At 52.0% G+C, this 12,191-nt stretch overlaps 1 protein-coding gene across 3 annotated transcripts in view; it reads left to right on the forward strand.

The window, feature by feature from the left end:
- Nucleotides 1-6,451: 6,451 nt before the first annotated feature.
- The window catches only part of SLC29A3 (solute carrier family 29 member 3), a 45,854-nt gene continuing 40,114 nt past the window's right edge, over nt 6,452-12,191 (forward strand). Inside the window, exons 1-2 of one of the 3 annotated variants that reach the window (XM_061405814.1) lie at nt 6,452-6,611; nt 10,176-10,474. In XM_061405814.1, the coding sequence (XP_061261798.1) occupies nt 6,467-6,611; nt 10,176-10,474 (444 nt within the window). In that variant the 5' untranslated portion in view covers nt 6,452-6,466. Of the gene's footprint in view, nt 6,612-6,760; nt 7,064-10,175; nt 10,475-12,191 lie in introns of those variants that run through there. The other 2 variants (XR_009734285.1, XM_061405815.1) reach the window with 2 other exon arrangements.

The following is a 12,191-nucleotide window of genomic DNA, read 5'->3' on the forward strand; positions in this document are numbered from 1 at the left end:
CTGCAGTGGTGAAGGGCCAGCCTAGCCCAGGCCACACTGCAGGGGATTTGAATCTGCCCACCCCAGTTCTTCAGCCCAAGAAGCCTCCTCAAGGAGAAAGTCTGGATATTTGGAAATTCAATCAATGTTTATTGATCTGATCTGTAGACTGACACAGCACAGGGAGTACACAGTGGTGAATCAGACCTGGAGTCGGCCCTTAAACAGCTCAACAGAATGAAAAGCAAATTCGTATAGTGGGTACACCAGGACCGGGCAGAAGCCAGGCCGAGGGGGTACCCAGGACATGCTCCTGAGCCCCTGGTCCTCTCTGCAGACTGCCAGAGGCCCTGCCTGGGCGCTGTTTTCCTCAGGTTGTGTCAGAGGGACAGTGGCCCCTGTCCCAGCCCCGCTCCTGCATCCCTCCACTGGATGGCGGCCTCAGCTGCTCCTCTCCCCAGGAAGGGCAGGGCTAAGCTGCCAGCCCTCAGGTCCCAGCAATGCCCCATGACCAGGAACTCAGGCACCGACGCCCTGCACTCACACCAGTAAATACCTTGACTACCCAAGGGGGTTACACTGGGCAGAGGCAGTCCCTGTGGACTGCAGGGGTGCATTGCATTGGAATCCATTTCACAGACATCTAGGATGGCAGAGCTGGGGTTCTTGACCATTCGCTAATCTACCCTCACCCGATGCCAGCATTCCCTTCACAATGGCCTACACACGGGCTTGACCAGTTTCTGCTTGAATACTTTCAGAGTTGGGGAACTCATCACTTACTAACAGTAATAAAGGCTGGCATTTGAGTGCTGACTCACTTTCACTGTAAGGGGCTGATCTTATCCTCAGGAACTAAGAAGAATAAGTCTGAAGTCTTCTAGTCCCTAAAAACTTCTCAAACATTTGAAAACAGCCCTCATGGTCCACCCTGGAACCACTTCTCCCCAACCAAATGCTCCCAGGCCCTCACGTGATGTGGCTCCGCGTCCCCATGTGGTCTGTGCTCCCTAGGTTCCTGCTCACCTGCCTCTGCTACTTTGACTCCCATAAGGGAGTGACAGTGGTGCCCGCATCTAGGGTGTGGGAGGCATAAAAGCCGCCAACTGGGAGGTGCCAAGGATCAGGGGTGGCACTGAGGAGGCTCAGGAAATAGAAGTTAATTTTACCCATAGCCCCATCTCAGCTGTGGCTTTAGGGGGACAAGTTCAGGGGTCTGCCTGTCCTAGGTCTGAACCCAGACTCCATCATCTGCTTTCCAAGTGACCTTGAGCCAATTGCTTAAACCAAATTCCTGACCCCCAGAATCTGTAATATAATAAAGTTGTTTTATAACTACATTTTGGGGTCATTCATTTTGCAGCCATAGTAACTGGAACACAGGAGCTTCTGGGGTGCCAGTGTTCCTGACCTGGGTTCTTAGACTCTTCGTTGGTGGTGGTGTTTAGTCGCTAAGCTGTGTCTACTCTTTGAGACCTTTAGACTCTGTGCACAGCTGCTTAGTCACTCAGTTGTGTCCGACTCTTTGTGGTCCCATGGGCTGCAGCCCACCAGGCTCCTCTGTCATGGGGATTCTCCAAGGAAGAATACTGGAGTGGGTTGCCATGCCCTCCTCCAGGGGATCTTCCCAACCTAGGGGTCAAACCCAGGTCTCCTGCATTGCAGGCAGATTCTTTACCAGCTGAGCCACAAGGGAAGCCCAAGAATAATGGAGTGGGTAGCCTATCCCTTCTCTAGGGGATCTTCCCAATGCAGGAATCGAACTGGGGTCTCCTGCATTGCAGGTGGATTCTTTACCAGCTGAGTTACCAGGGAAGCCAGACTCTTTAAACAATAGCAATTGATGAGACCAGGTGAGGAATTCCAGTGAGGCTTTACTGGGTCTCATGCGAGCATCAAGGAGTGAGAACAAGTAACAGGCACCCTTGCTCATTCTCCATGGAGGGCAGGCTGGTTCCTTCAATGGGATGAGGGCAGGGGTTTATCAATATGTGGGGCCCGAGGGGTGGCTTAGGTGTTCTGCCTAGCTCCTTGGAGCTGCTGTGTGCAGGGATCATGCTCAGTACCCTGCTTTTGCTCTGGGCACCTCAGAAGCGGCAATTGGGTTTTGGCCTTTTTGTGTCTTGTTGCTCTTAATTTGCCCCAATTGTGCATGCATGCAGTTACCTTTTTAGCCTCTTGTAGTTTCTTGGTATTCTGTTGCTCGGGGATACAAGAAGACATTTGTCCAGGTGCAAGCACTGCAGCAAAGGATCCCAGGTTTCAGCCTGTGTCACTTACTAATGTTCTGAAATTTCTTGATCCAGGTGCTGATGGCATAAATACATCCATTGTGTGGTCATTCATAAACCCTACACTTACAATTTGTAGGTTATACTTCCATCAGAAAACGTCAAACAAGGAAACTAAGCAGTGGTAAGAATGCATTAAGGAGTGTTAGACTAAAGGTGTAAGAAAAAGAAGGGTTGATGGATCCTGAAAGGCTCCTGAGCTGGTGGGAGGGGAGGGTTTAGGATCTGGGGCCATGGAGGGCAGACCTAGGACAGAGAGGAGAACTTTCCTGTTGTAACTGGAAAAAGAAAAACAGGAGCAGATGGGGGGCATATTTGGTGCTGAGAAATGAGGAAGTTCCTCCCTGTTGGTTTCTGTTTTCTCTGCCAGGTAGGTGGCAGGAGGCAAGGCTGTCTCAGGGTGGGATGTGTTCAGATGTTTGAGATGAATGGAGAAGGAAGATGGCAGCCGTTTCTATGGACAGGAGGAGCTAGGACTGCCGTGGGACTACCAGAATCCTGGATGCCCAGCCCAGATTGTAACTTGAATTCAGAGTGGAGCCACTGGCCTGCTGGGGACTTTCTGCAGGAAGGCTCATCCACTTGGGTGTAGGGAGTGCCACTGGGAGTCGAGGGGTGTGAGAATTGAGAGTATTGTCAAGATGTTACTGAGATGATGAGCCATGTAATCTAAGCTGGCTCCAAGAGGAAGGAAGATGCCCAATGCATGGAGGGAAGATAGATGGGTCACGGCTGGAGTCTCCAGTAGGTCCAGAACATTCCTCAGTGGGAGCAGTTAGGCAAAGCAAAGGAGAGGTGGCTCGAGTCAGAGAGATGGTTAGAACTTGAACTAGTGATGTGGGCGCACAGAGTTATGGTCAGCAATTATGGATAATTCTTTATCTCCCAGGAGCCACATGCCCTGCTTGGGGGCCCAGGAAATCCTAGAAAGCAGGAAATGTGCTGAGGCAGCCCAGCTCGTGAGAACAGCAGTGACAGGGAAGGGCCACAAGATGGCAGCATCAGCCCGATGAGGCTTCCGCCTCCAGTGGTGGCCCACCTTCCGGCAGGCAGGCTCTTATTGCTTAATTGCCTACAGGTTTGCAGGCTTTGGAGCAAGGAGGAGTTTATGTGAGCCTCCCCCGCCCCCACTCCCAACCACCTTGGATGGAACCCCTGACTGAGCTCAGGAGGCAGAAGGGCGACAATTTGAATCTTGGCTCTGGTTTATCAGCTATGTGTCTCTGCAAAGGTCTCTCTCAGCACCCCAGGTTCCTCATACGTGAAGGTGAAAGTCACTCAGTCGTGTCTGACTCCTTTCAACCCCATGGACTATAAGTCCATGGAATTCTCCAAGCCAGAATACTGGAGTGGGTAGCCTTTCCCTTCTCCAGGGGATCTTCCCAACCCAGGGATCAAACCCAGGTCTCCTGCATTGCAGGCGGATTCTTTTACCAGCTGAGCCACAAAGGAAGCCCAAGAATATTGGAGTTGGTCCTCATATGTAAAAGAAGCTAACTAGAGTACCAGCCTCAAAGGAGATGGTTGTTGGGGGTGGGGGAAGGCAGCCAGAGCGTCCTTGAGAGCTATCAATATTACTTTTGAACCCCCCAATCCCCTGCCCCAGGCCTCATAGAAGGCTATTAGCCTGGGCTGATATGAGTAGGGAAACGAGGCTTGACTTCCTAGGGATACCTAGACAGCGTCTAAGCCTAAGCCCAGGTTCATAAGGCTCCACCACACCAGGAGGCCTCCCCAGCCAGTCCTTGTCCTACCGTTGCAGCTCCCCGGGGCCAGGAGCAAGTCCCTTTGTAATACTGAGATAGCTTCTGTTCAATTGTCAGAACTTTCAGAGTATTTCCAAGCCAAGGTGTGGCAGGATGCTTTACTTGGAGAATTACAAAATATCAACCCAGTGAAGAGTGCTTGGGATGTTTTGAATTTTCATTTGTTCTTTCCTCTTTCTTCCTCTCTCTCTGCCTTCTCTTCCCTTGCTCTCCTCCTTCTCTTTCTTATTCTCCCTCTCTTCCTCCTTTCTCTCCTCGCTTCTCTTTCTTCTTCATGTGCATTTCAGAACAATGGTGATGCCCAGTAGCTGTGCAGCACTGTACCATTTACAAATATTCCCCTGACATTCTCTGACTGCCTGCAAACAGGCATCAACTCCGCCCAGTTGAAAAGCCTCAATTCACCTCCACCCCGGACACAGAGTAGATGGCCCTCAGGCAGGAAAGTGTTGCTTCCATTCCCGTGCATGCCTGCTCAGTCGCGTCAGTCATGTCTGACTCTTTGCGACCCTATGGACTGTAGTCCACCAGGCTCCTCTGTCCATGTAATTCTCTAGGCAAGAATACTGGAATGAGTTGCCACGCCCTCCTCCAGGGGATCTTCCCGACCCAGGGATCGAACCCGAGTCTCCTGCATTGGCAGGCGGGTTCTTTACCTCTAGCACCACCTATCAAAAGGGGCCTCCACAGCCAGTCCACAACATCCAGCCAGACCAATCACCATGACCTGCCCACTTGTTCCCATCCCCTCCTTGGTCCTGAAATCGGTCTGCTCTCAAGTCGGCTGTAGACTGCAGGGCTTCTTATGTCCTCTGCCCCTTCTGGCCTGTCCCCCGGGGAGAGTGCAAGCTCCTCCAAAGCAAGACCCCAGCCCTTTCCACCTTTGGGTCTTCGCACTGTTTTTACTCTCTCAACACTTCCGACAACAGATGCAGTGGGTTTCTTTTTCACATGTATACTCCAACAAATTTTCCAACTCTCTGGACACCAGCTGGGGACCCAACAATTCAATTCTGACACTCTCTGGAGCCACAGGTCCTACACACTGAAGGGTCCCACAAGGCTGCCCCTACTTCAACTTCAGACTCCGGTCATAGGTATAGAGTACGGGGTGCCCAGACTTTTGTCCAACTTGGTGACAAAATCAGGGGTTCCCACACACTCCCTCCAGTTTGAATAATTTGCTAGGACGGCCTACAGAATTCAGGAAAACTTACTATCACTGGTTTATTTTATATAAAGGGTACAAAATGAACAAGGTATCAGGTCCCAAGTTTCTGTCCCCATGGAGTTGGGGTGTGCCGCCCTCCCTGAAGGTGGATATGTTTGTCAACCCAGATGCTCTCTGAACCCCATCATTTAGGGGTTTTATGGAGGTTCATTATGTAGGCATGGTTAATTAACTCATTGGTCATGGGTGGTTAGGTCATCACCAGCTCCTCTCCCCTCCCTGGAGGCAGGGCATGGAGCTGAAAGTTATAACCTTCTAATCCCCTGGGTGGGTTCCACCAGCCCTCAACCACAAGCTATCTGGGGCCCACCAAACCCACCTCATTAGCATAAATTCAGGTGTGGCTTAAATAGGCTTGAATAACAAAAAACCTTCCTATCACACCCATCTCTCAGGAAATTCTATGGGTTTTAGAAACAGTCTATCAGATCAGATCAGATCAGTCGCTCAGTCGTGTCGGACTCTGCGACCCCATGAATCGCAGCACGCCAGGCCTCCCTGTCCATCACCACCTCAGGAACAGTAAGTGAACCAGTAAGTGAAGTCGCTCAGTCGTGTCTGACTCTTTGCGACCCCATGGACTGTACCCTACCAGGCTCTGAGGAGCCTCTCAGTCCATGGAATTTTCCAGGCAACAGTACTGGAATGGGTTGCCATTTCCTTCTCCAGGGGATCTTCCCAACCCAGGGATCGAACCTGGGTCTCCCGCACTGCAGGCAGATGCTTTACCGTCTGAGCCACCAGGGAAGCCCTATCAGGAACCAGGGACCAGATCAAATATATTTCTGATCCTAACACATCACAGGCCCCACTGCAGGGCCTGGCACATGGTAGGTCTGCTTAATGAAACATGGTCTCACCATGAAACAAGGCTGCCACCTCCCCGTGGCCCTGAGAGCACCCAGCGCTGACCCACCACTGTGGGGTCAGGGGACTCAACAGTTTTAGAATCAGACAGACCTAGGCAATGGTACCCCACTCCAGTACTCTTGCCTGGAAAATTCCAAGGACAGAGGAGCCTGGTAGGTTGCAGTCCATGGGGTCGCCAAGAGTCGAACACGACTGAAGTGACTTAGCAGCAGCAGCAGCGTTACATCACACTGCCGTCGGGGCTTCCCACAAGCCCAGCTTTCTCAGGTCCGTGAGAGGGGCACAGGGCAACTCCGGCCCCTCCGGGCATGTGACAATAATGAGCGCGGATGTCAGGTCTAAGTAGAGAGACGGTGACTGCCTGGGGCGGTAATTTAGACAGGAAGTTCTGGCGGCCGGTGGGAGGGCCTGATGGGGTCGGAGTGGTCCTGAGGACTAGCTACTCCTCTGCCTCGACTAGTGAGCTTCTGGAAGGTGCTGGCTCCCGGGAGGGTCCCCGCAGGTGCGGGGAACAGTAGGGGATCAGGGAGGTGCAGGTGAGACTCCGCAGTTGCTTGCGGGGAGCGGGTGGAGAGCTCTTCCGGGTCCTGGGGCGCAGGGTTCTGGGAGCTGACGGGGTGCTCGGGCTCCACGGTGGGGAAGCAGCGGCGGCAGCAACGAGAGCCGACTCACTGCGCACTCGCGCGCTAGCCTGGGCGGTGCGCCTGGCGGCCGGCGCCTCACTCCCTTCACCTGTGAAATGGGCGCGTGTCCACAGCCTGCCGCCCGCGAAAGGAGACCCGTTTGCAAACCCGGAAGCGCCGGAGGGGGTGGGGCAGGGGGCGGGGCCTGGAGGCGGAGCCCGGCCTCAGGGCCGGCCGAGCCCGGAGTCGCAGTGGCCGCGGCAGCCGGGGAGGCAGCGGCGGCGGCGGCGAGCGACGGCGACAGTAAGTGCGGGCCGGCGGTCGGGCGCGGGCCTGGCCCCCGCCCAGCTCTTCAGGCTCCTGGTCGCTCCCCGGGCTCCCGCTGGGGGCGGCCTACCCCCTCCCCAACCCCGCGGCCCTCCTGGGGGCGCTCCACTGGGGCCTCAAAACCCGGACCCGGCCTCCGGCTCGGCGCGACGCCTCTCGCTGTGACCCCCCCTCCCCGGCGTCCATTCTCTTCCTCCCTTGCTCTCTCCTCTCACTTTCCTCTCACGTTCCCTCCTCCTCGGTCTGCGTTCTCCAGATTCTCTTCCCGCCCCCTCATGAATTTCCTGAGATCAGACATCACCTTATGGATGTGGGGGGCCTGGGTATGGACAAGTTAGCCTAAAGTATCCAGAAGGTGGCTGAGAGCCCAAATTGGGTCGCCTGAGTCTGGGGGTGTCCCCGCCCTGTGCTTCCCACAGTGCTTTCCCATAGGGTAGCCTCCGCAGCCCCTTACCCCCATTTCACAGGTGAGGAAATCGAGGCACAAAGGCAAGATTGACTTAAGAGTCAGTCAAAAACTTTCTGGGAACCAGCGCCCAGACCTGGAGGATGGTCTGCGGTGGCTCCAGGCCCCACGAGTTTCTGCTGCGTTGAGCAGGGTCTACCCCTTGCCCGAAGTCAACCAGGACAGGAGCAGGGCTGAGCCTTGCCGATTCCTACAGGTGACTGAGGAACACACCCCAGGGCATCGCCAGCCCCTCCCCGGGGATGGCAGGACTCTTCCTTGCCTTTCTTCTTTTTTAATCCAAAGCCAGCAGCTAGCTTTCATAAAGAGTAATAAGACTTTGCTCACTCCAGTGCCCCAGCCTGTGACCTGAGTGAGAGAAAATTCCTGGCTCTTTCCGAAGCTTGGTCAAGGCCGAACGGTCCTGAACAAATAGGCCCCTGGAGCTGAGAATGGACTCCAGCCGAGTGTGGCCTGAGTGACTGAACTTTAGCCCCAGCAGCTACCCCTGGAGTTGGAGCATCTGGAAAGAACCACTTGCCCATTGTCTGTTGTCCTACATGGGTCATAATTTTTACATTTTTAAACACTAATATAGAAACTGTATGTGTGTGTGCACACATGTGCGTGCATGGCCACACTGGTTAGTTTGTTAGTGCTGAGCTCCCTGTGAATCCAAGCTGGGAAAAGGCTCTGCTCAACCAAGGGAGTTTAAAATAGACTTGCTGACACAGATGCTCTGGGCTTCCGGCTGCCTCCTGCCTGCCTGCTGCAGGGTACATGCTGCCCCAGTAGGGGTACATATCCTGGCTGTTCAGAATCCATTCATTCAGCAGATATTGATAAAGGTGCCCTGCAGTGCTGCCTTCGCCTCTGTTCACAGCTCACTGACCAGGAATTCTTCCAGAAGGTCTGTACTTGGAGCCAGTAGACAAGGATGCACATTGCCAACCACCTTCCTCCCAGGGAGGCCAAGGAATCCACATGGCCCTCAGACTGACTGGCTGAGTAACCTCACTTTTCCCATTTGTTAGCTGCATGACTTTGGGCAAATTACTCAGCCTCTATGAGCCTCACTCTTCACCTGTGAAAGGGTCTTAGAGTAGCACCTACCATATTGGGCTGTTGTCAGCCTCAAGTGCCAGGTACAGACCTGGACATGCCCCAGTGCTGGATTTAACTATTGGGAATTCTCAGTGTTTGAATGCGGGACAAATCAAGCAACTTTACATCCTCGTTCTTTGCATCTGATAAAAAGGAAGCGGTAATTCCTGTCCTGCCTAATTCTGAGAAATATTGTGAGGCTCTCCTGAAATAGCAGATAAGGCCCTATACTGTACCTCTGTAACAGTGTTCGCATTTCTCCTGGTCTGGCTTAATGCCAAGTTAAGGCTCAGCCTCCTATGCGAGCCTAGATGCACTGATTTATTTATTGCAGAAGGGACTACAGAGCGTCCCATCCTCAGTTTTATGGAAATATTTCCCATTTATCAAGCTGCTGCCACAGCCTAGGTGCTGTATAGAGCATAGAAGTAGGCATGTTACCTTGCAGCCAGACTCCACAGCCAGCCAGCCAGCCAGCTGACAAGCCCAGGATGGCAGGGAAGATGCTGACATTTATCAGCATTGCCAGCCAGTTGCAATTTACAATAACCATTGTAAAAAGGCTTCCCCGGGTTTGCAGATGGGGAAAGTGAGGCTCAGAACTTGGTGACTTGCCCGAGGCCGTGTACACAATCGTTACTGGCAACCCAGAATCTTTAGTTTGTTTTAGCTGCTGCTGCAGATGGGGAGTTGCTCTCTTGTGGTGGGATGTAATGAACAGAGGTGGGGGCCCAGGCAGGAGCTGCAAACCCAGGCTTGGCCCTTTGCCTGGTCTGTGACGTGTTCTTTGGACCTCAGTTTTCCCACAATGACATGAGGGAGTGGCCTATTAGATGTTTCAAACCAGCTTCTGGTGGCAGCTCTAGACACTATGAGGTTTATTTTTTTAATGTTATTTGAATGCCTTTATTTTTATTTATAATTTTTAGTTTTGAACAGATAATACACTCACAAAGTTCAGAATTCAAGAGGCACAAAACAACATGCAGTGAAGTCCCCAGCCTCGCTCCTCAGAGGCAACCACTGTTTGAAATTTCTTGTGTATCCTTCCAGAGGGTATACTTACATCTTCCCCTCCCTGCCTGCCTGATCTGTGCTTCTTATGTACAGATAGTACCATATTCTACACACTTTCCTCGTCCTTAATTTTCTCCCATAAAGTTGAAAAGAGTTTAGAGAGCATTCTTGGCTCATCGAGGGGCCTAATTCTTTTTGTTATGGCTGCTTAGAAATTTGAATGCCTTGAGACCAGGTTTGCCCCTCTGGACTGACTGCTGTGGGCTCCACTATGCTGCATTGCCTTACTCCCAACCAAGCGGCCACTATGTGGCCTCTGTATAGTTTGGGGGCATCCTGAGGTCACTTACTACTCTGACATCTTGTCTTTGCCCCTAATAATTAAACCTGAAGCTCTAATCACACTTTGGTGACTCCACAGATCCCCAGGTAGGGGCAGAATCAGCTCTGTAAGATGGGTGAGTCTCCAGCTGTACCTGGCCTCAGCTTCTGATCACCTGCCCTGTCTCTCCACTCCAACAGTGGCCATCATCTCAGAAGACGACTTTCGTCATACCTCCAATTCTGCCTACAGAACTGCAAGCAGCTCCCTCCGAGCTGACCAAGAAGCACTGCTGGAGAAGTTGCTGGACCGCCCGCCACCCAGCTTGCAGAGGCCCGAGGACCGCTACAATGGTACCTACATCATCTTCTTCAGCTTGGGCATTGGCGGCCTGCTGCCATGGAACTTCTTTGTCACGGCCCAGGAGTACTGGATATTCAAACTCAGCAACTGCTCCAGCCCAGCCGCTGGGGAGGAGCCTAAGGACTCGGACATCCTGGTAAGGCGAGCTTCTCCCAGGGGGTTGGGGGTCAGTGGGGAACAAGCTTCCTGGAAGGGACAAAGGGTGAGTTCACTTGGATCCACCCTTCCAGGAAGGCTTGTCGCATGTTGCGAGTATGGATGCAAGTTGGGAGGCTGTGTGGAGTGTTGTACATAGATGGAATTCATTTCAGCCCTAAGACACGCTCTGTGTTATGTATGAGGCCTTTTGTTTCACATGGCAGGATAATATGGAATTGGATAAGACACAGTCCCAGCCTTCACATTGCTTAGTATTTAACTTGGGGAGGAGATGCAAATGATGGGTCTGTGTAGTGTGGTATAGTAATTAACCCCAAAATCCTGAGTCTATGCCTCCATGGGTTTGAAAGGGTGACTCTAATAGCATCAAGTTCAGCTATGAGTTGCAGAAAATTCCAAAAGAGCAGTGGCTACTACAAGATGGAAGGAAGGTCATTTTTCTCTCATGTGCAAGTCTAGAGGGGCCAGCCCAATGCTGGCATGATATTCCATGTTGTCAGGAACCTAGCTGCTCCACCATCTGTAGCTTCCATGTTCAAGATCACTTCATAGTCCAAGAACTAGGAGTTCTTGCCATTACATCACATAGGAAGAGGAGGAGAGGCATAAGAACATAAGCACTCTGGGAATTAAGCACATGGTTTCTGCTCATATTGTATTGGCTGTAATGCAGTCATATGACCACATGCACCTCGAAGGAGGCTAGGAAATATAGTCTTTAAGCATAGTCTTTATCCCAGAGAACCATGTACCCAGCTCAGATGAGTTTGTATAGTTGTGGAAGACAGGGGAATCGAAGAATGGGGATAAGTAGTCTTGTCATAAAGGGAGAGATCTCTGCAACTTAGAAGAATGGGGAGGAGACAGACATTCCAGGTGGAAGGCAAAGTCTGAGCTATGGTAGGATGGGAGGAAAGTTCAGATGTCTATGAGGAACAGTGAACCATCTAGTTTTCCTGAATGTGGGGCACCCGCACACGTAAGAGACAAATAAGGCTTGATTTTATTGCCTCGGCCTTGAAGTCATTGCCCGGGACTTGAATGTCAAGGTGAGGAGTCTCTGTCTGGTTGGCAGTGGCATCAGGTCTCCCCTTGCCACCCAGGGCTGCTCACTTTGTGGGGTGACTTTTCCCTCAAGCAGGGAGAGTGTTAAAGAAAAAATAATTCTGCCACTTGTTAAAGCGGTAAGGAAGCCTTTGCTCAAGACTGTTGCAGTAAGGGAGAGAGGCTGGGCTCACCTCCCGCAAGGATAAGGGGGTTTCTGGCGAGGGAGCGAGCTGAGAGGTCAGTGGATGGCAAATGACTAAGAGGAGCTGTCAAGGATAGGTTTTTTTTTTTCTCATAAATTAATGTTTTATTATACTTTGGTTTAGTATAAAAATTGTCAGTAACCTTACTTGGGAAATAGCCAGAGCATTTGAGAATTCTTTTTAAATTTTATTTTACTGAAGTATAGTTGAAAGAGCCTCAGTTTCCACAACTGATCCAGAGCAGTGTCTGTTCTCTCTTGAAAGCTCGTGGATGGGGAAGCAGGGTGTCTCTGAAGGCAAGCCAGACTGGGGGTTGCCAGCTGCCACCTGTTGCCCCTAGGGCTGCCGCAGGGAATAGGAACAGGATACCCTAGCTGACCCAGCCATACCCCTCAACTGGCCTGGGAGTTGGCTCACCAACCCTCTTCTGAAAATACCTTTGAG

This window comes from Bos javanicus, chromosome 28 (genome assembly GCF_032452875.1).
Source record: "Bos javanicus breed banteng chromosome 28, ARS-OSU_banteng_1.0, whole genome shotgun sequence".
In the NCBI taxonomy this organism is placed as follows: domain Eukaryota; kingdom Metazoa; phylum Chordata; class Mammalia; order Artiodactyla; family Bovidae; genus Bos; species Bos javanicus.